General features: G+C 45.3%; 1 protein-coding gene across 1 annotated transcript in view; it reads right to left on the bottom strand.

The window, feature by feature from the left end:
* Positions 1-25,860, bottom strand: part of rerea (arginine-glutamic acid dipeptide (RE) repeats a) — a 387,734-nt gene that overhangs the window by 71,678 nt on the left and 290,196 nt on the right. Inside the window, 2 exon segments of the mRNA XM_045696470.1 lie at positions 20,930-21,028; positions 25,122-25,221. Of these exon segments, the coding sequence (XP_045552426.1) occupies positions 20,930-21,028; positions 25,122-25,221 (199 nt within the window).

Here is a 25,860-nt window from a genome sequence, read left to right as displayed (position 1 = left end):
CTTCAAAGGGGGGGGACACTCTTGACCCAAACTGCGACAGACCTATATCTATCCTACCCTGCCTTTCTAAGGTCTTCGAAAGCCAAGTCAACAAACAGATTACCGACCATTTTGAATCCCACCGCACCTTCTCCGCTACGCGAGCTGGTCATGGGTGCACCTCAGCCACGCTCAAGGTCCTAAGCGATATCGTAACCGCCATCGATAAGAAACAATACTGTGCTGCCGTATTCATTGACCTGGCTAAGGCTTTCGACTCTGTCAATCACCACATCCTCATCGGCAGACTCAATAGCCTTAGTTTCTCAAATGATTGCCTCGCCTGGTTCACCAACTACTTCTCTGATAGAGTTCAATGTGTCAAATCGGATGGCCTGTTGTCCGGGCCTCTGGCAGTCTCTATGGGGGTGCCACAGGGTTCAATTCTTGGGCCAACTCTTTTCTCTGTATACATCAATGATGTCGCTCTTGCTGCTGGTGATTCTCTGATTCACCTCTACGCAGACGACACCATTCTGTATACATCTGGCCCTTCTTTGGACACTGTGTTAACAACCCTCCAGACGAGCTTCAATGCCATACAACTCTCCTTCCGTGGCCTCCAACTGCTCTTAAATGCAAGTAAAACTAAATGCATGCTCTTCAACCGATCACTGCCTGCACCTGCTCACCCGTCCAGCATCACTACTCTGGACGGTTCTGACCTAGAATATGTGGACAACTACAAATACCTAAGAGTCTGGTTAGATTGTAAACTCTCCTTCCAGACTCACATCAAACATCTCCAATCCAAAGTTAAATCTAGAATTGGCTTCCTATATCGCAACAAAGCATCCTTCACTCATGCTGCCAAACATGCCCTCGTAAAACTGACCATCCTACAGATCCTCGACTTCGGCGATGTCATTTACAAAATAGCCTCCAATAACCTACTCAATAAACTGGATGCAGTCTATCACAGTGCCATCCGTTTTGTCACCAAAGCCCCATATACTACCCACCACTGCGACCTGTACGCTCTCATTGGCTGGCCTTCGCTTCATACTCATCGCCAAACCCACTGGCTCCAGGTCATCTACAAGTCCCTGCTAGGTAAAGTCCCCCCTTATCTCAGCTCACTGGTCACCATAGCAGCACCCACCTGTAGTACTGGCTCCAGCAGGTATATCTCTCTGGTCACCCCCAAAGCCAATTCCTCCTTTGGCCGTCTCTCCTTCCAGTTCTCTGCTGCCAATGAATGGTACAAACTACAAAAATCTCTGAAACTGGAAACACTTATCTCCCTCACTAGCTTTAAGCACCAGCTGTCAGAGCAGCTCACAGATCACTGCACCTGTACATAGCCCATCTATACTTTAGCCCAAACAACTACCTCTTCCCCTACTGTATTTATTTATTTAGCTCCTTTGCACTCCATTATTTATATTTCTACTTTGCACTTTCTTCTACTACAAATCTACCATTCCAGTGTTTTATTTGCTATATTGTATGTACTTCGCCACCATGACCTTTTTTTGCCTTTACCTCCCTTATCTCACCTCATTTGCTCACATTCTATATAGACATATTTCTACTGTATTATTATGTTTGTTTTACTCCATGTGTAACTCTGTGTTGTTGTATGTTGTCGAACTGCTTTGCTTTATCTTGGCCAGGTCGCAATTGTAAATGAGAACTTGTTCTCAACTTGCCAACCTGGTTAAATAAAGGTGAAATAAATAAAATAAATACCCAAGAAGACTCGGGCTGTAGTCGCTGCCAAAGGTGCTTCAACAAAGTATTGAGTAAAAGGTCTGAATATTTATGTAAATGTGGTCGTTTTTAATTTCTAAAAAGCTGTTTTTGTTGTGTCATTATGGGGTATTGTGTGTAGATTGATAAGAAGAAAAAAAACAAAAACATTTTTTTTTTTAGAATAAGGCTGTGACGTAACAAAACGTGGAAAAAGTCAAGGGGTCTGAATACTTTTGGTCAGTTGGTTGGGCTGTTCAGAGGCCCGACTGTGTACGTACTGCACACAATCCTCTCATCCTCCCTCCCCCACTCCTTCCTTTCCTTCTCTCTTTCTCCCTCCCTCCCTCCCTCCTTTCCCTCTACATATGGGCTCCAGTTTAAGGCTCAATTTCAGCTGCTGCCAGGGATCTCTTCTCTCTCCCTCCTTCATTCCCTCTCTCCTTACCTCTCCAGCACCAGCTAATAAATCATACACCAATCTGGTCTACCAATCTCTCTGCTCTGCCTCTGCTCCCGCTCTCCCTCCCTCCCTCCCTCCCTCTTCTCTCTCAGCTCCCTCACTCTCTCTCCTTCTCTTCTCCCTCCCTCTTCTCCCTCTCTGTCAGCTCCCTCCCTCTTCTCTGCCTGCTCCCTCCCCCCTCCTCTCTCTCTGCCTGTGCTCCTCCCTCCCCCCCTCTTCTCTCTCTCTGCCTGTGCTCCCTCCCTCCCTCCCTCCCTCCCTCCCTCCCTCCCTATACTCTCTCTCTGCCTGTGCTCCCTCCCTCCCCCCCTTCTCTCTCTGCCTGTGCTCCCTCCCTCCCTCCCCCCTCTTCTCTCTCTCTGCCTGTGCTCCCTCCCTCCCCCCTCTTCTCTCTCTCTGCCTGTGCTCCCTCCCTCCCCCTGCTCCTATAGCTCCAGCCCACTGTTGTTAGGCAACACAGTGGGGGAGGAGGGGCAGAGGAAGAGGGAGGGAGGAAAAGAGGAATGGGGAAGGAGGGTGGATGAAGGCTAGCTACCAAATCACCAGCCACTATGTGTGCTGAAACAACAGACGTCTCTCTGTCAGAGTGTTTCAGAGAGGCTGGCACTTTCCCCCTCTCTTTTCCCCTCTGTTGTGTCTAACAGTACTTGTTTCCTCTCTGCTGTGTCTAACAGTACTTGTTTCCTCTCTGCTGTATCTAACAGTACTTGTTTCCTCTCTGCTGTGTCTAACAGTACTTGTTTCCTCTCTGTGTCTAACAGTACTTGTTTTCTCTCTGTATCTAACAGTACTTGTTTCCTCTCTGCTGTATCTAACAGTACTTGTTCCCTCTCTGTATCTAACAGTACTTGTTTCCTCTCTGTATCTAACAGTACTTGTTTTCTCTCTGTTGTATCTAACAGTACTTGTTTCCTCTCTGTTGTGTCTAACAGTACTTGTTTCCTCTCTGTGTCTAACAGTACTTGTTTCCTCTCTGTGTCTAACAGTACTTGTTTCCTCTCTGTGTCTAACAGTACTTGTTTCCTCTCTGTTGTGTCTAACAGTACTTGTTTCCTCTCTGTTGTGTCTAACAGTACTTGTTTCCTCTCTGTTGTGTCTAACAGTACTTGTTTCCTCTCTGTGTCTAACAGTACTTGTTTCCTCTCTGTTGTGTCTAACAGTACTTGTTTCCTCTCTGTTGTGTCTAACAGTACTTGTTTCCTCTCTGTGTCTAACAGTACTTGTTTCCTCTCTGTGTCTAACAGTACTTGTTTCCTCTCTGTTGTGTCTAACAGTACTTGTTTCCTCTCTGTTGTGTCTAACAGTACTTGTTTCCTCTCTGTGTCTAACAGTACTTGTTTCCTCTCTGTGTCTAACAGTACTTGTTTCCTCTCTGTTGTGTCTAACAGTACTTGTTTCCTCTCTGTGTCTAACAGTACTTGTTTCCTCTCTGTTGTGTCTAACAGTACTTGTTTCCTCTCTGTGTCTAACAGTACTTGTTCCCTCTCTGTGTCTAACAGTACTTGTTTCCTCTCTGTGTCTAACAGTACTTGTTTCCTCTCTGTGTCTAACAGTACTTGTTTCCTCTCTGCTGTGTCTAACAGTACTTGTTTCCTCTCTGCTGTGTCTAACAGTACTTGTTTCCTCTCTGCTGTGTCTAACAGTACTTGTTTCCTCTCTGCTGTGTCTAACAGTACTTGTTTCCTCTCTGTGTCTAACAGTACTTGTTTTCTCTCTGTATCTAACAGTACTTGTTTCCTCTCTGCTGTGTCTAACAGTACTTGTTTCCTCTCTGCTGTGTCTAACAGTACTTGTTTCCTCTCTGTGTCTAACAGTACTTGTTTCCTCTCTGTGTCTAACAGTACTTGTTTCCTCTCTGTGTCTAACAGTACTTGTTTCCTCTCTGTTGTGTCTAACAGTACTTGTTTCCTCTCGTTGTGTCTAACAGTACTTGTTTCCTCTCTGTTGTGTCTAACAGTACTTGTTTCCTCTCTGTGTCTAACAGTACTTGTTTCCTCTCTGTTGTGTCTAACAGTACTTGTTTCCTCTCTGTGTCTAACAGTACTTGTTTCCTCTCTGTTGTGTCTAACAGTACTTGTTTCCTCTCTGTTGTGTCTAACAGTACTTGTTTCCTCTCTGTGTCTAACAGTACTTGTTTCCTCTCTGTGTCTAACAGTACTTGTTTCCTCTCTGTGTCTAACAGTACTTGTTTCCTCTCTGCTGTGTCTAACAGTACTTGTTTCCTCTCTGCTGTGTCTAACAGTACTTGTTTCCTCTCTGCTGTGTCTAACAGTACTTGTTTCCTCTCTGCTGTGTCTAACAGTACTTGTTTCCTCTCTGTGTCTAACAGTACTTGTTTTCTCTCTGTGTCTAACAGTACTTGTTTCCTCTCTGTATCTAACAGTACTTGTTTCCTCTCTGCTGTGTCTAACAGTACTTGTTTCCTCTCTGCTGTGTCTAACAGTACTTGTTTTCTCTCTGTATCTAACAGTACTTGTTTCCTCTCTGTGTCTAACAGTACTTGTTTTCTCTCTGTATCTAACAGTACTTGTTTCCTCTCTGTGTCTAACAGTACTTGTTTCCTCTCTGTATCTAACAGTACTTGTTTCCTCTCTGTGTCTAACAGTACTTGTTTCCTCTCTGTATCTAACAGTACTTGTTTCCTCTCTGTGTCTAACAGTACTTGTTTCCTCTCTGTGTTTAACAGTACTTGTTTTCTCTCTGTGTCTAACAGTACTTGTTTCCTGTCTGTGTCTAACAGTACTTGTTTCCTCTCTGTATCTAACAGTACTTGTTTCCTCTCTGCTGTGTCTAACAGTACTTGTTTCCTCTCTGTATCTAACAGTACTTGTTTCCTCTCTGTGTCTAACAGTACTTGTTTCCTCTCTGTGTCTAACAGTACTTGTTTCCTCTCTGTATCTAACAGTACTTGTTTCCTCTCTGCTGTGTCTAACAGTACTTGTTTCCTCTCTGTGTCTAACAGTACTTGTTTCCTCTCTGTGTCTAACAGTACTTGTTTCCTCTCTGTGTCTAACAGTACTTGTTTTCTCTCTGTATCTAACAGTACTTGTTTCCTCTCTGCTGTATCTAACAGTACTTGTTCCCTCTCTGTTGTATCTAACAGTACTTGTTTTCTTTCTCTCTGTGTCTAACAGTACTTGTTTCCTCTCTGTGTCTAACAGTACTTGTTTCCTCTCTGCTGTATCTAACAGTACTTGTTTTCTTTCTCTCTGTGTCTAACAGTACTTGTTTCCTCTCTGTGTCTAACAGTACTTGTTTCCTCTCTGTGTCTAACAGTACTTGTTTCCTCTCTGTGTCTAACAGTACTTGTTTCCTCTCTGTGTCTAACAGTACTTGTTTCCTCTCTGCTGTGTCTAACAGTACTTGTTTTCTCTCTGCTGTATCTAACAGTACTTGTTTTCTTTCTCTCTGTGTCTAACAGTACTTGTTTCCTCTCTGTGTCTAACAGTACTTGTTTTCTCTCTGTTGTATCTAACAGTACTTGTTTCCTCTCTGTGTCTAACAGTACTTGTTTCCTCTCTGCTGTGTCTAACAGTACTTGTTTTCTCTCTGCTGTGTCTAACAGTACTTGTTTCCTCTCTGTATCTAACAGTACTTGTTTCCTCTCTGTGTCTAACAGTACTTGTTTCCTCTCTGTGTCTAACAGTACTTGTTTCCTCTCTGCTGTGTCTAAGAGTACTTGTTTTCTCTCTGCTGTATCTAACAGTACTTGTTTTCTTTCTCTCTGTATCTAACAGTACTTGTTTCCTCTCTGTGTCTAACAGTACTTGTTTCCTCTCTGTGTCTAACAGTACTTGTTTTCTCTCTGTTGTATCTAACAGTACTTGTTTTCTCTCTGTTGTGTCTAACAGTACTTGTTTCCTCTCTGTGTCTAACAGTACTTGTTTCCTCTCTGTGTCTAACAGTACTTGTTTCCTCTCTGTGTCTAACAGTACTTGTTTCCTCTCTGTGTCTAACAGTACTTGTTTCCTCTCTGCTGTATCTAACAGTACTTGTTTTCTCTCTGTTGTGTCTAACAGTACTTGTTTCCTCTCTGCTGTATCTAACAGTACTTGTTTCCTCTCTGCTGTATCTAACAGTACTTGTTTCCTCTCTGCTGTATCTAACAGTACTTGTTTCCTCTCTGCTGTATCTAACAGTACTTGTTTCCTCTCTGCTGTATCTAACAGTACTTGTTTCCTCTCTGCTGTATCTAACAGTACTTGTTTCCTCTCTGCTGTATCTAACAGTACTTGTTTCCTCTCTGTGTCTAACAGTACTTGTTTTCTCTCTGTTGTATCTAACAGTACTTGTTTCCTCTCAGTATCTAACAGTACTTGTTTCCTCTCTGTGTCTAACAGTACTTGTTTCCTCTCTGTGTCTAACAGTACTTGTTTCCTCTCTGTGTCTAACAGTACTTGTTTCCTCTCTGTGTCTAACAGTACTTGTTTCCTCTCTGTGTCTAACAGTACTTGTTTCCTCTCTGTGTCTAACAGTACTTGTTTTCTCTCTGTGTCTAACAGTACTTGTTTCCTCTCTGTATCTAACAGTACTTGTTTCCTCTCTGTGTCTAACAGTACTTGTTTCCTCTCTGTGTCTAACAGTACTTGTTCCCTCTCTGTGTCTAACAGTACTTGTTTTCTCTCTGTTGTATCTAACAGTACTTGTTTCCTCTCTGTATCTAACAGTACTTGTTTTCTCTCTGTTGTATCTAACAGTACTTGTTTTCTCTCTGTTGGATCTAACAGTACTTGTTTTCTCTCTGTTGTATCTAACAGTACTTGTTTCCTCTCTGCTGTGTCTAACAGTACTTGTTTCCTCTCTGTGTCTAACAGTACTTGTTTCCTCTCTGTGTCTAACAGTACTTGTTTCCTCTCTGTGTCTAACAGTACTTGTTTCCTCTCTGTGTCTAACAGTACTTGTTTTCTCTCTGTGTCTAACAGTACTTGTTTCCTCTCTGTATCTAACAGTACTTGTTTCCTCTCTGTATCTAACAGTACTTGTTTCCTCTCTGTGTCTAACAGTACTTGTTTCCTCTCTGTGTCTAACAGTACTTGTTTCCTCTCTGTATCTAACAGTACTTGTTTCCTCTCTGTGTCTAACAGTACTTGTTTCCTCTCTGTGTCTAACAGTACTTGTTTCCTCTCTGTGTCTAACAGTACTTGTTTCCTCTCTGTGTCTAACAGTACACTCTACAGGGTGTTAGAGGTGGTGAGGGAGAGCAAAAAGCTGTAAATGTTATTGTAATGTGTTGGTACTTCCTGCTCCAGGGCTGATTGTTAGAAGCTGTAAAACGTGGGTAAGATGTGTCCCAAAATGGCACTTTTTAATTTTTTTTTATAGTGCACTACCTTTGATTAGAGCCCACAATGCTCTGGTCAACAGTAGTGCACTTCATAGGGAACAAGGTGCCATTTGGGATGCTATCATTATGATAGCAGGCCATAAGGCTACGGTACGCTAACACAGACTTTTAATAATTCATCTTAAACGTCTTCTCTTTTTGTTTTACCACCAAATAGAACACGTGGCCAAGTAGAAGGGTTTAGCTGCATGCCGACTGAGACTACACACAGTAGAAGGGTTTAGCTGCATGCCGACTGAGACTACACACAGTAGAAGGGTTTAGCTGCATGCCGACTGAGACTACACACAGTAGAAGGGTTTAGCTGCATGCCGACTGAGACTACACACAGTAGAAGGGTTTAGCTGCATGCCGACTGAGACTACACACAGTAGAAGGGTTTAGCTGCATGCCGACTGAGACTACACACAGTAGAAGGGTTTAGCTGCATGCCGACTGAGACTACACACAGTAGAAGGGTTTAGCTGCATGCTGACTGAAACTACACACAGTAGAAGGGTTTAGCTGCATGCCGACTGAGACTACACACAGTAGAAGGGTTTAGCTGCATGCCGACTGAGACTACACACAGTAGAAGGGTTTAGCTGCATGCCGACTGAGACTACACACAGTAGAAGGGTTTAGCTGCATGCCGACTGAGACTACACACAGTAGAAGGGTTTAGCTGCATGCCGACTGAGACTACACACAGTAGAAGGGTTTAGCTGCATGCCGACTGAGACTACACACAGTAGAAGGGTTTAGCTGCATGCCGACTGAGACTACACACAGTAGAAGGGTTTAGCTGCATGCCGACTGAGACTACACACAGTAGAAGGGTTTAGCTGCATGCTGACAAAAACAACCCTTCCACTATCCACTAAACCCACCTGGGAACTACTAGTGTAATCAGCAACATCAAACGTTCATGAACAATAATAACCTATGAAACATTACACTCCGCTTTACGCATCAAACTTATTGGAGGGGAAATCACCACAGGCTTTAAGACAGATGGGTGTGTGTGTGTGTGTGTGTGTGTGTGTGTGTGTGTGTGTGTGTGTGTGTGTGTGTGAGGGAAAACCACAGTGACAGATGCAAGACACCCTACATCCTCTCCATTGTGACACAACAACATCTAACCTCAGTTCAACTTTGCTTACAATCGAGTCAGTTCGTCACATTTGAGTGGAAATTAGAATCATTCATGTGACATGTTTAATGTACTGCTAGTGGAACAACACGCTCGAACGAACGCTGTTCAGCTATGCTGCAAACAAACAAACAGACAAACAAACAAAGTTACTCAACATATTAAAGCTGGGTATATTTTCTTGTTACAAAATGTCAACATGTTTTTTTGTATTGCGCTAACTACTAGTTTAGTACGTAAATGTTTCTCTCATAGTACTTTCTACTGAAACAAAAAGGAGTCAGGACATTCACACCCTTCCTGAGTAAACAGTTATAGAATAACGTTAGAAAAGCCATGCAGGCACCGTATGAAAACTCTGTGGGTGGCCAACAAGAGTTGTGTGTGTGTCTGGGTGGTTGGGTAGCTAGACTGTGATCCCACCACTGGGGGGCCGTTCCAGTAGCAGGCTTCCATCTTCACCTCTCCTCTTTACCTCTCCTCTGCACCTCCTCTACTCCCTCTGCACCTCCTCTACTCCCTCTGCACCTCCTCTACTCCCTCTGCACCTCCTCCCCCTTCACATCTTCTCCCCCTTCCCACCACCTCCTCTTCCCTCTGCACCTCCTCTTCCCTCTGCACCTCTCCTCTTTACCTCATCTTCCCTCTGCACCTCCCCTTCCCTCTTCACCTCCTCTTCCCCTCCCCCACTTCACCTCTCCTTTCCTCTTCACCACATCTTCACCTCCCCCCTCTTCACATCTTCTCCCTCTTCCCTCCTCACCCCTTCACCTCCTCTTCCCTCCTCTTTCCTTCTCACCTTTCCTTTCCTCTTTCCCCCTACCTCTTCCCTCTTCACCTCTTCCCCTCGCCTCCTCTCCTCCTCTTCCCCCCTCACCTCCTCTTCCCCCCTCACCTCCTCTTCCCATCCTCTTCCCTCTTCGCCTCCTCTTCCCTCTTCGCCCCCTCTTCCGTCTTCACCCCCTCTTCCCTCCTCACCTCCCCTTCCCTCTTCCCTCCTCACCCCTCCCCACCTCCCCTTCCCCTCTCCTCCCTCCTCTTCACCTCTTCCCTTCTTCTCCCTCTTCCCACTTCACCTCTTTCCTCCTCACCTCTTCCCTCTTCACCTCCTCTCTCTTCACCTCCCCTTCCCTCTTCTCCTCCTCCTCTTCCCTCCCCACCTCTTCCCTCCCCTCTTCACCTCTTCCTCTTCCCTCCTTACCCTCCTCACCCCTCTTCACCTCCGCTTCACCTCCTCCCCTCCTCTCCACCTCTTCCCTCCCCACTTCACCTCCCCTTCCCACTTCACCTCCTCTTCCCCCTTCACCCCCTCCTCCTCACCTCTTCCCTCTTCTCCCTGTCCCCTCCTCTTCCCTCTTCTCCCTCCCCTTCCTCTTCTCTTCTCTCCTCACCTCCTCTTCCCTCCTCACCTCCTCTTTCCTTCTCACCTCTTCACCTCTCCTCCCTCTTCCCTCACCTCCTCTTCCCCTCTCCCCCCTCTTCACCTCCTCTTTCCTCTTCACCTCCTCTTTTCCTCTCCTATTCACACCCCCTCCCCTCATGGCTTTGACAGAGCCAGAGAGATGAGCCTTAGCATGGTTGATGAATAGACCCTACTGCCCACCGCGATCATACATCACACACAGATAGAGCTCCTCCTGTTGGCCAAAAGACTTCATTAGCAGCTTTATTTCAGGTTTGAATGTTTGGCTGAATAATAACTTCAGATGAGTGGTGGGGGATGTGGGGGGTCAGATGAGTGGTTGGGGTTGTGGGGGGGGGTCAGATGAGTGGTTGGGGATGGGGGGGGGTCAGATGAGTGGGGGGGGTTCAGATGAGTGGTGGAGGATGTGGGGGGGTCAGATGAGTGGTGGGGGGATGTGGGGGGGGTCAGATGAGTGGTTGGGGATGTGGGGGGGGGTCAGATGAGTGGTGGGGATGTGGGGGGGTCAGATGAGTGGTTGGGGATGTGGGGGGGGTCAGATGAGTGGTGGAGGATGTGGGGGTCAGATGAGTGGTGGGGATGTGGGGGGTCAGATGAGTGGTTGGGGATGTGGGGGGGGGTCAGATGAGTGGTTGGGGATGTGGGGGGGTCAGATAGTGGGGATGTGGGGGGTTAGATGAGTGGTTGGGGATGTGGGGGATGGGGGGGGTCAGATGAGTGGTTGGGGATGTGGGGGGGGTCAGATGAGTGGTTGGGGGATGTGGGGGGGGGGGGGGTAGGAGAGACTTACAGGAGAAATGAGGGTTAAGTGCCTTGCTCAAGGGCACATCGGCCAATTTTTCACCTAGTTGGCTCTGGGATTCGAACAAACGACCTTTCGGTTACTGGTCCAATGCTCTTAACCGCAAGGCTACCTGCCGCCCGCAATGGGGTGGGGGGGGGGTGGGGGGGCTATCTGAGGCTAGGTTAGATAACTGTTTCAATTGTCTCAAGGCTTAAAAATCTTTCTTACGTTACAGACTTATTATAAAATTGATTCAATTGTTTTCCCCCCTCAATCTACACACAGTACCCCATAATGAAAATGCAAAAACAGGTTTAGAATATTTCTGTTGCTCATATTAAAAAAATATCACATTTACATAAGTATTCAGACCCTCTACTCAGTACTTTGTTGAAGCACCTTTGTCAGCGATTACAGCATCAAGTCTTCTTGGGTATGACGATACAAAGGTTGGCACACCTGTATTTGGGGAGTTTCTCCCATTCTTCTCTGCAGATCCTCTCAAGCTCTGTCAGGTTGGATGGGGAGCGTCGCTGCACAGCTATTTTCAGGTCTCTCCAGAGATGATCTATCGGGTTCAGGTCTGGGCTCTGGCTGGGCCACTCAAGGACATTCAGAGACTTGTCCTGAAGCCACTCCTGCGTTGTCTTGGCTGTGTGCTTAGGGTCGTTGTCCTGTTGGGAGGTGAACCTTCGACCCAGTCTGGAGGTCCTGAGCGCTCTGGAGCAGGTTTTCATCAAGGACCTCTGTACTTCGCTCCGTTCACCTTTCCCGTGTTCCTGACTAGTCTCCCAGTCCCTGCCGCTGAAAAACATCCCCACAACATGATGCTGCCACCACCATGTGTCACCGTAGGGATGGTGCCAGGTTTCCTCCAGACGTGACGCTTGGAATACAGGCCAAAGAGTTCAATCTTAGTTTCATCAGACCAGAGAATCTTGTTTCTCATGGTCTGAGAGTCCTTTAGGTGCCTTTTGGCAAACTCCAAGCGGGCTGCCATGTGGCTTTAACTGAGGAGTGGCTTCCGTCTGGCCACTCTACCATAAAGGCCTAATTGGTGAAGTGCTGCAGAGATGGTTGTCCTTCTGGAAGTTTCTTCCATTGCCACAGAGGAACTCTGAAGCTCTGTCAGAGTGACCATCAGGTTCTTGGTCACCTCCCTGACCAAGGCCCTTCTCCCCGATTGCTCAGTTTGGCCGAGCGGCCAGCTCTAGGATGAGTCTTGGTGGTTCCAAACATCTTCCATTTACGAATGATGGAGGCCACAGTGTTCTTGGGGACCTTCAATGCTACAAAACATTTTTGTAACGTTCCCCAGATCTGTGCCTCGACACACTCCTGTCTCGGAGCTCTACGGACAATTCCTTTGGCTTGGTTTTTGCTCTGACATGCACTGTCAACTGTGGGACCTTATATAGACAGGTGTGTGCCTTTCCAAATCATGTCCAATCAATTGAATTTATCACAGGTGGACTCCAATCAAGTTGTAGAAACATCTCAAGGACGACCAATGGAAACAGGATGCACCTGAGCTCAATTTCAAGTCTCATAGCAAAGGGTCTGAATACTTATGTAAATAAGATATTTCTAAAAACCTTTTTTCGCTGTGTCATTATGGGGTATTGTGATGTCATTATGGGGTATTGTGATGTCATTATGGGGTATTGTGATGTCATTATGGAGTTTTTTGTTGTATTTAATCCATTTTAGAATAAGGCTGTAACATAACAAAATGTGGGAAAAGTCAAGGGGTCTGAATACTTTCCTAATGCACTGTATGTGACCATTTCAGATTATTGTGGGGAGAAAGTATGTGACCATTTCAGATTATTGTGGGGAGAATGTATGTGACCATTTCAGATTATTGTGGGGAGAATGTATGTGACTATTTCAGATTATTGTAGGGAGAATGTATGTGACTATTTCAGATTATTGTAGGGAGAATGTATGTGACTATTTCAGATTATTGTAGGGAGAATGTATGTGACTATTTCAGATTATTGTGGGGAGAATGTATGTGACTATTTCAGATTATTGTGGGGAGAATGTATGTGACTATTTCAGATTATTGTGGGGAGAATGTATGTGACTATTTCAGATTATTGTAGGGAGAATGTATGTGACTATTTCAGATTATTGTGGGGAGAATGTATGTGACCATTTCAGATTATTGTAGGGAGAATGTATGTGACTATTTCAGATTATTGTAGGGAGAATGTATGTGACTATTTCAGATTATTGTGGGGAGAATGTATGTGACTATTTAAGATTATTGTAGGGAGAATGTATGTGACTATTTCAGATTATTGTAGGGAGAATGTATGTGACTATTTCAGATTATTGTAGGGAGAATGTATGTGACTATTTCAGATTATTGTGGGGAGAATGTATGTGACCATTTCAGATTATTGTGGGGAGAATGTATGTGACTATTTCAGATTATTGTAGGGAGAATGTATGTGACTATTTCAGATTATTGTAGGGAGAATGTATGTGACTATTTAAGATTATTGTAGGGAGAATGTATGTGACTATTTCAGATTATTGTAGGGAGAATGTATGTGACTATTTCAGATGATTGTAGGGAGAATGTATGTGACTATTTCAAGAAGCAGTGAAATGAGAGGTGGCAGAGACTAGACTTGTGTTCTATGTGGCAGCAGCAGCAGGGAAGGAGAGGGGGAAGACAGACAGAGGTGGAGAGTAAGAGAGAGGAGGGGCGAGAGAGAGGGAGGAGAAAGAGAGGGGGAGAAAGAGAGGGGGGAGAGATAGAGAGGGGGAGAAGGGAGGTGACCAGTGACCCTGCAGACAGGCTGATTCTGTAATCTCCACAGCCCTCGCTGTCACTTTTATTCACATCTCAAAAGGAAGAAAAGTAGGAAGCAAGGAAAAATGAGGCTGGTCCTGGGGGGTGAGAGGAGGAGGAGGGGAGAACTGGAGAGGAGGAGGAGGGGAGGAGAAGGGAGAGGAGGAGGAGGGGAGGAGAAGGAGGAGGGGAGGAGAGGAGGAGTAGGGGAGGAGAAGAAGGAGAGGGGAGAGGAGGAGGAGAGGAGAAGGAGTAGGGGGAGGAGAAGGAGGAGGAGAGGGGAGAGAAGAGAGCAGGAGAAAGGGAGGAGAAGGAGGAGGAGTAGGAGAGGAGGGGAGGAGAAGGAGGAGAGAGGAGAGGAGGAGGAGAAGGAGGAGAGGGGAGAGGAGAAGGGGAGGAGAAAGAGGAGAGGGGAGAGCAGGAGAAAGGGAGGAGAAGGAGGAGGAGGAGAGGGGAGAGGAGAAGGAGGAGAGGGGAGAGGAGAAGGAGGAGAGGGGAGAGGAGGAGGAGAGAAGGAGGAGAAGGAGCAGAATTATTTATTCAGGAGGGAGCAGCGGGGCAGATGGGGACGGTGTCAGTGTGGGTATCTCTGTGTGTGTGTGTGTGTGTGTGTGTGTGTGTGTGTGTGTGTGTGTGAGCGTGTGAGCGTGTGAGCGTGTGAGCGTGTGTGTGTCTGAGCATCAAGGTCAGGGGTACATTTACACCTGTCCCTCAAGGCTGTTTGTAGGGCTGCAAAGGACCAAATGGAAATCACATCACTTTACAAGGGCTGGGAGGGAGGGATGGAGGGGAGGGGAGGGGAGGGGAGGGGAGGGAGGGAGGGAAGGAAGGAAGGAAGGAAGGAAGGAAGGAAGGAAGGAAGGAAGGAAGGAAGGAAGGAAGGAAGGAAGGAAGGAAGGAAGGAAGGAAGGAAGGAAGGAAGGGAGGGAGGGAAGGAAGGAAGGGAGGGCGAGAGTGATGATGGGTGAATAAATGACTGGTTGGCTGACTGATGATGGGTGGCTAGGTGACTGGCTGAGCTTTGGACACAATGGGGAGGGCTTACAACCTTACACAGACTACCTCCTCAGGCAGCGGGGAAAATGATATGCGGCTGTGGCTGCTATCTGCAGAGCGTGCCTGCTGATAAGTGGCCTGTGATTGGCCTGTGGAGTGGTCTGGCGTGTGGGGAGAGAACTGCCCATGAACCCCCTACACGCACACACATTCATTTCTGTGATTATCTCAACGCAGCCATCATGCATAAATAATAGAGAATTCATAGCTGGTCCATTCCTACTGAAGGACGAGTGACTTCCTTTGTTACGATTAGCTGCCGTGGGCCTTCATCTGTCTGTGTGTGTGTGTGTACTGGCTTTATGGTTTATTCAGATCAGACTGAACCATTATGTTCAATTAAAGCAAATCAACACATGATTCACTTCCGTCAGAGCTGAGCCTGAACGATTCACTTCCGTCAGAGCTGAGCCTGAACGATTCACTTCCGTTAGAGCTGAACCCGTATGATTCACTTCCGTCAGAGCTGAACCCGAACGATTCACTTCCGTCAGAGCTGAGTCCGCATGATTCACTTCCGTCAGAGCTGAACCCGAACGATTCACTTCCGTCAGAGCTGAGCCCGAACGATTCACTTCCGTCAGAGCTGAACCCGTATGATTCACTTCCGTCAGAGCTGAACCCGAACGATTCACTTCCGTCAGAGCTGAACCCGAACGATTCACTTCCGTCAGATCTGAGCCCGCGTGATTCACTTCCGTCAGAGCTGAGCCCGCGTGATTCACTTCCGTCAGAGCTGAGCCCGCGTGATTCACTTCCGTCAGAGCTGAGCCCGCGTGATTCACTTCCGTCAGAGCTGAGCCCGCGTGATTCACTTCCGTCAGAGCTGAGCCCGCGTGATTCACTTCCGTCAGAGCTGAGCCCGCGTGATTCACTTCCGTCAGAGCTGAGCCCGCGTGATTCACTTCCGTCAGAGCTGAGCCCGCGTGATTCACTTCCGTCAGAGCTGAGCCCGCGTGATTCACTTCCGTCAGAGCTGAGCCCGCGTGATTCACTTCCGTCAGAGCTGAGCCCGCGTGATTCACTTCCGTCAGAGCTGAGCCCGCGTGATTCACTTCCGTCAGAGCTGAGCCCACATGACTGCTGGGACAACGTGCATCTGGATGTTAGAGCTGTCCCTGTCCCAATCTTGGTCGTCCAAAAGTGGTTTGTTCTTGGTCAAACATTTGAAACGTGTATTTTTTCATATATAGATACACCATATGTGTTTTAATAAAATCAACTATACGCATTTAGCTTGTCTGATGCTTTAAGCACACTGTTTGATGAAATAAGACACATGACTCAAGAGGGATCCAGAGATCAAGATAACCAGAAGAAGAAAAAGCAACAACCTGACCATCCTCCTCCCACTCCTGCTGGCTTTGGCTGATTCTGCCGTTACTGTCCTGAAGTTGCCGGTAATAGGCTACACGAGGAGTCGGCTACCTTTCATGTGGAATGCTAATTTATCTTACAATTTCTACCGATCTGCGTGCCAGTTATGGTTCATATGCAAATTTTTTGAGTAACAGTTTAAATTAATTAATAATAACATCTTCGTATCGCAAAATCATTGGCATGTGGTTAATCTAAATTCTATCCACATCCAAATGGAAATGATACAAACCTAAAATGTAACATCTATTGCCAACTATGTAAAAATAGCCTACATAAAGCCAACAAATAAGAACATTGCAGCCTGCAGGTAGAATATATCCTGATAAATATCCTAGAAATCACATTGGCTTCACATGGCCTGTCTGCAAGGAACCTGAAACATTGTATCAACTGTTAACTTGGGTCTGGCCTGAAGCTAGTACGAACTTGCAACATTGTGTCAAATATTCTGGGCCCTCAGAGTTTCCCACTGAAACAAACTTACAGGTTTTTTTCTTCTTTGTTTCACTAATAGTTTTTTAAATCCAAGTAATCTCACAACAGAAGGTGTATGAAACTATAGACACAGTATCAAGACCATCGGATGTCAATACTATCGCATGCATCAATACTAGTGCTTGTCTCTGGGCCACCGCTTGTATCTGGGCCAACACTGTATCAATACCAACATATGTATCAAAGTACACTTCACTTAGCAAAGAGCTCTGTCCTGCACACATGCTTACTTAGTTAATGTTAGCTGGCTGGCTAGCCAGCAAGGTAGTTCGGCTCTGCTAGCCAGCAACGCAGTTCGGCTCTAGCTAGCCAGCAACGCAGTTCGGCTCTAGCTAGCCAGCAACGTAGTTCGGCTCTAGCTAGCCAGCAACGTAGTTCGGCTCTAGCTAGCCAGCAACGTAGTTCGGCTGTAGCTAGCCAGCAACGTAGTTCGGCTGTAGCTAGCCAGCAACGTAGTTCGGCTCTAGCTAGCCAGCAAGGTAGTTAGGCGCTATCTAACCAGCAAGGTAGTTAGGCGCTATCTAACCAACAAGGTAGTTAGCCTAACTAGTTAGCTAGCAGTCTGTGGTACTTATGCGTGAACAATGGACTGGTGCCAAAGTGAACTCATCCTTGATACAAAAATAACACCGTTACTGTCTGGACCTATTATGTTAGTGGACTTAGTTAGTTGGTGCAGATCTATCATTCAGACCATGTGCTTGATTGCATTCATGATGAGATTACAGTGTTTGCTAGCTAGCTAAATTGGTATCAAGACCACAACACTGATTGTGATTTGTCACCATCCCAACCCACATTGTGTAATGCCTGACATATTTTAATATCAGTCCCTCCTAGCCACAGCTGCCTGACATATTTTAATACCCCTCTAGCCACAGCTGCCTGACATATTTTAATACCAGCCCCTCCTAGCCACAGCTGCTTGACATATTTTAATACCCCTCCTAGCCACAGCTGCTTGACATATTTTAATACCCCTCCTAGCCACAGCTGCCTGACATATTTTAATACCCCTCCTAGCCACAGCTGCCTGACATATTTTAATACCCTCCTAGCCACAGCTGCCTGACATATTTTAATACCCTCCTAGCCACAGCTGCCTGACATATTTTAATACCAGCCCCTCCTAGCCACAGCTGCCTGACATATTTTAATACCAGCCCCTCCTAGCCACAGCTGCCTGACATATTTTAATACCCCTCTAGCCACAGCTGCCTGACATATTTTAATACCCTTCTAGCCACAGCTGCCTGACATATTTTAATACCCCTCCTAGCCACAGCTGCCTGACATATTTTAATACCCCTCTAGCCACAGCTGCCTGACATATTTTAATACCCGCCTAGCCACAGCTGCCTGACATATTTTAATACCCCTCTAGCCACAGCTGCCTGACATATTTTAATACCCTCCTAGCCACAGCTGCCTGACATATTTTAATACTCCTCTAGCCACAGCTGCCTGACATATTTTAATACCCTTCTAGCCACAGCTGCTTGACATATTTTAATACCCCTCTAGCCACAGCTGCCTGACATATTTTAATACCCTTCTAGCCACAGCTGCCTGACATATTTTAATACCCCTCTAGCCACAGCTGCCTGACATATTTTAATACCCCTCTAGCCACAGCTGCCTGACATATTTTAATACCAGCCCCTCCTAGCCACAGCTGCCTGACATATTTTAATGCCCTTCTAGCCACAGCTGCTTGACATATTTTAATACCCCTCTAGCCACAGCTGCCTGACATATTTTAATACCCCTCTAGCCACAGCTGCCTGACATATTTTAATACCCCTCCTAGCCACAGCTGCCTGACATATTTTAATACCCCTCTAGCCACAGCTGCCTGACATATTTTAATACCAGCCCCTCCTAGCCACAGCTGCCTGACATATTTTAATACCCTTCTAGCCACAGCTGCTTGACATATTTTAATACCCCTCTAGCCACAGCTGCCTGACATATTTTAATACCCTCCTAGCCACAGCTGCCTGACATATTTTAATACCCCTCCTAGCCACAGCTGCCTGACATATTTTAATACCCCTCTAGCCACAGCTGCCTGACATATTTTAATACCCCTCTAGCCACAGCTGCCTGACATATTTTAATACCCTCCTAGCCACAGCTGCCTGACATATTTTAATACCCCTCTAGCCACAGCTGCCTGACATATTTTAATACCCCTCTAGCCACAGCTGCCTGACATATTTTAATACCCCTCTAGCCACAGCTGCCTGACATATTTTAATACCCTCCTAGCCACAGCTGCCTGACATATTTTAATACCCCTCTAGCCACAGCTGCCTGACATATTTTAATACCCTCCTAGCCACAGCTGCCTGACATATTTTAATACCCTCCTAGCCACAGCTGCCTGACATATTTTAATACCCCTCTAGCCACAGCTGCCTGACATATTTTAATACCCCTCTAGCCACAGCTGCCTGACATATTTTAATACCCCTCTAGCCACAGCTGCCTGACATATTTTAATACCCCTCTAGCCACAGCTGCCTGACATATTTTAATACCCTCCTAGCCACAGCTGCCTGACATATTTTAATACCCCTCTAGCCACAGCTGCCTGACATATTTTAATACCCTCCTAGCCACAGCTGCCTGACATATTTTAATACCCCTCTAGCCACAGCTGCCTGACATATTTTAATACCCTCCTAGCCACAGCTGCCTGACATATTTTAATACCCTCCTAGCCACAGCTGCCTGACATATTTTAATACCCCTCTAGCCACAGCTGCCTGACATATTTTAATACCCTCCTAGCCACAGCTGCCTGACATATTTTAATACCCCTCTAGCCACAGCTGCCTGACATATTTTAATACCCTCCTAGCCACAGCTGCCTGACATATTTTAATACCCCTCTAGCCACAGCTGCCTGACATATTTTAATACCCCTCTAGCCACAGCTGCCTGACATATTTTAATACCTCTCTAGCCACAGCTGCCTGACATATTTTAATACCCCTCTAGCCACAGCTGCCTGACATATTTTAATACCCTCCTAGCCACAGCTGCCTGACATATTTTAATACCCCTCTAGCCACAGCTGCCTGACATATTTTAATACCCCTCTAGCCACAGCTGCCTGACATATTTTAATACCTCTCTAGCCACAGCTGCCTGACATATTTTAATACCCCTCTAGCCACAGCTGCCTGACATATTTTAATACCCCTCTAGCCACAGCTGCCTGACATATTTTAATACCCCTCTAGCCACAGCTGCCTGACATATTTTAATACCCTCCTAGCCACAGCTGCCTGACATATTTTAATACCCTCCTAGCCACAGCTGCCTGACATATTTTAATACCCCTCTAGCCACAGCTGCTTGACATATTTTAATACCCTCCTAGCCACAGCTGCCTGACATATTTTAATACCCTCCTAGCCACAGCTGCCTGACATATTTTAATACCCTCTAGCCACAGCTGCCTGACATATTTTAATACCCTCCTAGCCACAGCTGCCTGACATATTTTAATACCCCTCTAGCCACAGCTGCCTGACATATTTTAATACCCCTCTAGCCACAGCTGCCTGACATATTTTAATACCCTCCTAGCCACAGCTGCCTGACATATTTTAATACCCCTCTAGCCACAGCTGCCTGACATATTTTAATACCCCTCTAGCCACAGCTGCCTGACATATTTTAATACCCCTCTAGCCACAGCTGCCTGACATATTTTAATACCCCTCTAGCCACAGCTGCCTGACATATTTTAATACCCTCCTAGCCACAGCTGCCTGACATATTTTAATACCCCTCTAGCCACAGCTGCCTGAAATGTGAATCTAAATTCAAATGGAGACCAACAATACAGGCCCTCAATCTTTTCCCTCTTTCTCTCTCACACACACACACACACACACACACACACACACACACACACACACACACACACACACACACACACACACACACACACACACACACGCTGAAGATTTATTCCACAGGCAATAAACAGGATGCAGCTGCTCAGGACATGGAAGGGATAGAACCCAAATCCAATGAGGGCCCAACTAGCAGCTACACAGCCTACTCTGACGATCCATCTCAACAGCACCATCTAAAGACAACAACAGTAAGCCAGAATAAAGCCACTGTAACAATATGGTCCATTCAACTGTTGTGTGTACATTGAGCCAGGCAAGCTCATTTAAGCGCAGCTTGAAAGAAAATAAATTCTATTTGAACCCAGCTCTGATATAAACACGTCCTCTCTGGAAGTTAAAAGGTGAAATGTTGTCAAATAATATAGTAAAGAGTGTCTTACCACTTCGTCTTCTGACCAGCACTTCTCTATGAGTTTGGGAACAGGCTTTTTGACCAGGCGCTGTAGTGCCTTGCCTGCATCGTAACTGCTCTCGTGAAGCTGGGTAGAGGGGGAAAGCAGACCAACACTTCAGGTCAATATTCAGTGTTTGAATAAAAACAAAAAGAAAAATGATGTATACTTTTTATATAGTAAACATTTATTGTAACAGGCAGGAAAATAAGGCATTGACGTATCTATAAACAACAACAGTGGGGCATATTACAATAAACAAAAATATAAACGGAACTTGTAAAGTTTTGGTTCCATGTTTCATGAGCTGAAATAAAAGATAACAGAAATGTTGTATAAGAAAAAGCTGTTTCTCTAAAATGTTCACACATTTGTTTACATCCCTGTGAGTGAGCATTTCTCCTTTGCTAAGATAATCCATCCACCTGACAGGTGTGGCATATCAAGAAGCTGATTAAACAGCATGATCATGACGCAGGTGCACCTTGTGCTAGGGACAATAAAAACCCACTAAAATGCGCAGTTTTGTCACAACACAATGGCACAAATATCACGTTTTGAGCGAGCGTGCAATTGGTATGCTGACTGCCGGAATGTCCACCGAAACTTTTGCCAGAGAATTGAATGTTGATTTGTCTACCATAAGCCGCCTCCAATGTCAACCAGCCTCAACCGCAGACCACGTGTAACCACGCCAGCCCAGGACCTCCACATCCAGCTTCTTCACTAGCGGGACCGTCTGAGACTAGACGCCCGGACAGCTGATGAAACTGTTGGTTTGCACAACCAAAGAATTTCTGCACAAACTGTTAGAAGCAGTCTCAGGGAAGCTCATCTGCGTTGCTCGTCGCTCTCATCAGGGTCTTGACCTGACTGCAGTTCAGCGTCGTAACCGACTTCAGTGGGCAAATGCTCACCTTCGATTGCCACTGGCACGCTGGAGAAATGTGGTCTTCAAGGATGAATCCCGGTTTCAACTGTACCGGGCAGATGGCAGGCGTGTGGGCGTGAGGTTTGTTGAGTGCCCCATGATGGCAGTGGGGTTATGGTGTGGGCAGGCATAAACTACGGACAACGAACACAATTGCATTTTATCGATGGCAATTTGAATGCACAAAGATATCCTGACAAGATCCTGAGGCCCATTGTCGTGCCGTTCACCTGCCGCCATCACCTCATTTTTCAACATGATAATACATGGCCCCATGTCACAAGGATCTGTACACAATTCCTGGAAGCTAAAAATGTCCCAGTTCTTCCATGGTCTGCATACTCACCAGACATGTCACCCATTGAGCATGTTTGGGATGCTCTGGATCGACGTATACGACAGCATGTTCTAGTTCCTGCCAATATCCAGCTACGTCCCACAGCCATTGAAGAGGAGTGGGAGAACATTCCACAGGCCACAATCAACAGCCTGATCAACTCTATGTGAAGGAGATGTGTCACGCTGCATGAGGCAAATGGTGGTCACACCGGATACTGACTGGTTTTCTGATCCACGCCCCCTACCTTTTATTAAAGGTATCTGTGACCAACAGACACATCTGTATTCCCAGTCATGTGAAATCCATAGATTAGGGCCTCATTTATTTATTTTAACTGACAAATTTCCTTATATGAACTGTAACTCAGTAAAATCTTTGAAATTGTTGCATGTTGCGTTTATATTTTTTGCTCAGTGTAGATTTGCACGTACAAACAAGTAGCATTTTTTATTCCAATTTCTTGATTCGTTAAACGTCTAAGATGATATCAAGCTCTACTTCAAACAGTCATCAAACACAGAGATATTCACTAGAAGAAGAAACCACCATGCCACATTGGGGAAGCAAATGGAGTTTAGGGAGGAGAGACAGCGACCTGCTAGCTACATTCATTCTCTGGTTTATAGAGTCTAAATATAAATACACTGTTTAGGATGATTTCAGTTTATTTTTTGCATGGTTCCTCTGGTCTAGATTCATTTTGAAAGCAAGGGTTAAAGCGCTGATCAAGCATGATACATTGGAAGTGTCAGAGACCTGGTTTCTTCTTCATGGTGAAGCAGAGGAAGAGCTATAAACCTGGGTCCCTACTTCTCCCCTATTCGTTCTACTTCTGCCCTATTCGTTCTACTTCTCCCCTATTCGTTCTACTTCTCCCCTATTCGTTCTACTTCTCCCCTATTCGTTCTACTTCTCCCCTATTCGTTCTACTTCTGCCCTACTTCTGCCCTATTCGTTCTACTTCTGCCCTATTCGTTCTACTTCTGCCCTACTTCTGCCCTATTCGTTCTACTTCTGCCCTACTCGTTCTACTTCTCCCCTATTCGTTCTACTTCTGCCCTACTTCTGCCCTATTCGTTCTACTTCTGCCCTACTCGTTCTACTTCTCCCCTATTCGTTCTACTTCTGCCCTATTCGTTCTACTTCTGCCCTACTTCTGCCCTATTCGTTCTACTTCTGCCCTATTCATTCTACTTCCGCCCTATTCGTTCTACTTCTACCGCCATATTAGCCCCAGTTCTGCCATATTAGTTCGAGTTCTGCCGCCATATAAGCTCTAGTTCTGCCATAATAATTCTGCCCTATTCGTTCTAGTTCTGCCCTATTCGTTCTAGTTCTGCCCTATTCGTTCTAGTTCTGCCATATTGGTTCTAGTTCCGCCCTATTAGTTCTGCCATATTAGCTCTAGTTCTACCATATTAGTTCCAGTTCTGCCGCCATTTTAGTTCTGCCATATTAGCTCTAGTTCTACCATATTAGTTCCAGTTCTGCCGCCATTTTAGTTCTGCCATTTTAGTTCTGCCATTTTAGTTCTGCCATTTTAGTTCCTGCATTTTTGTTCTAGTTCTGCCATTTTAGTTCTGCCATATTACTTCTAGTTCTGCCATTTTAGTTCTAGTTCTGCCATTTTAGTTCTAGTTCTGCCATTCTAGTTCTGCCATATTACTTCTAGTTCTGCCATGTTCTGCCATATTACTTCTAGTTCTGCCATTTTACTTCTAGTTCTGCCATTTTACTTCTAGTTCTGCCATTTTACTTCTAGTTCTGCCATTTTACTTCTAGTTCTGCCACTTTACTTCTAGTTCTGCCATTTTAGTTCTAGTTCTGCCATTTTAGTTCTGCCATATTAGTTCTAGTTCTGCCATTTTAGTTCTAGTTCTGCCATTTTAGTTCTAGTTCTGCCATTCTAGTTCTGCCATATTACTTCTAGTTCTGCCATTTTAGTTCTAGTTCTGCCATTTTACTTCTAGTTCTGCCATTTTACTTCTAGTTCTGCCATTTTACTTCTAGTTCTGCCATTCTACTTCTAGTTCTGCCATTTTACTTCTAGTTCTGCCATTTTACTTCTAGTTCTGCCACTTTACTTCTAGTTCTGCCATTTTAGTTCTAGTTCTGCCATTTTAGTTCTGCCATATTACTTCTAGTTCTGCCATTTTAGTTCTAGTTCTGCCATTTTAGTTCTGCCATATTACTTCTAGTTCTGCCATTTTAGTTCTAGTTCTGCCATTTTAGTTCTAGTTCTGCCATTTTAGTTCTAGTTCTGCCATTTTAGTTCTGCCATATTACTTCTAGTTCTGCCACTTTACTTCTAGTTCTGCCATTTTAGTTCTAGTTCTGCCATTTTAGTTCTAGTTCTGCCACTTTACTTCTAGTTCTGCCATATTAGGTAGGTTGGACATACTGCAACGTTTTCTAAAAAGATGTTGCAGTCAGCATGCCAATTGCAAGCTCCCTCAAAACCTGAGGAATTTGTTGCACGGTATTGTGTGACAAAAATGCACATTTGTAAGTGACCTTTGATTGCCCACAGCACAAGGTGCACCTTTGTAATGATCATGTTGTTTAAATCAGCTTCTTGATATGCCACACCTGTCAGGTGGATGGATTATCTTGGGAAAGGAGAAATGTTTACTAACAGGAATGTAAACAAATTTGAGAGAAATAAGCTTTTTGTGCGTATAGAAAATGTCTGTGATCTTTTATTTCAGCTCATGAAAACATGGGACCAACACTTTACATGTTGAGTTTATATTTGTGTTCAGTATAGTTTTGCTGAACATGAGACTTTCCCACAGAATCTTACATTTTAGTGAACATGAGAAGGTAACCTGCATCTTTATCAAATGTATTTTTGATTAAATTCTTGCCAGTGGTGTACTGATACAGGCTTGTGTTGTGTTGTCACTTACCGTGTTAAGTGCGTTGAGTGTGGTGTCGTCTCGCGAGGCTGCTAGGCATCCGTCTTCCGTAGAACCTCCGTCACACATCCCAGCGAAGGCAGCCATGCTCCTGGAGAACACAGAGGACGGATATTTTAACTTCTATTCATCAAAAACAAGCTACAATACAAAAAAAGTCACAGAGAGAAAGAAAAGTCAACTGCATGTCCAACCTCAAGTCAGCTTAGACTGAGATAAAGCTATTCTTTGTAAAAGTCATCATCATTTAATCTTTTTATAGAGCAAACAACTTCCAATAAATCCATCACTCTGGGACTCTTGGCCCTGTTCCACTCTTTGGTTACTGGGACCAGACCAGCATGGTACGGCTTATTGTTTTTAACCTTTATTTAACTAGGCAAGTCAGTTAAAAACAAATGATTATTTACAATGACGGTCTACCGGGGAACAGCGGGGTTAAATGCCTTGTTCAGGGGCAGAACAACATTTTTTTTTTTACCTTGTCAGCTCGGGGTTCCGATCCAGCAACCTTTTGGTTACTGGCCCAACGCTCTAACCAATAGGCTACCTGCCTCTAACCACTAGGCTACCTGTCTATAACCACTAGGCTACCTGTCTATAACCACTAGGCTACCTGCCTATAACCACTAGGCTACCTGCCGCCCCAAAATGGGCTTGACAGTGGGGAGAGGGTACAGGACCATTCCCTGCTGACATGGAGCAGGGTCATGTCTCCTGAGCTCACCTA

The sequence above is a fragment of the Salmo salar genome, chromosome ssa15 (assembly GCF_905237065.1).
Source record: "Salmo salar chromosome ssa15, Ssal_v3.1, whole genome shotgun sequence".
In the NCBI taxonomy this organism is placed as follows: Eukaryota; Metazoa; Chordata; class Actinopteri; order Salmoniformes; family Salmonidae; genus Salmo; species Salmo salar.
This window is presented reverse-complemented; position numbering and strand designations above follow the sequence as displayed.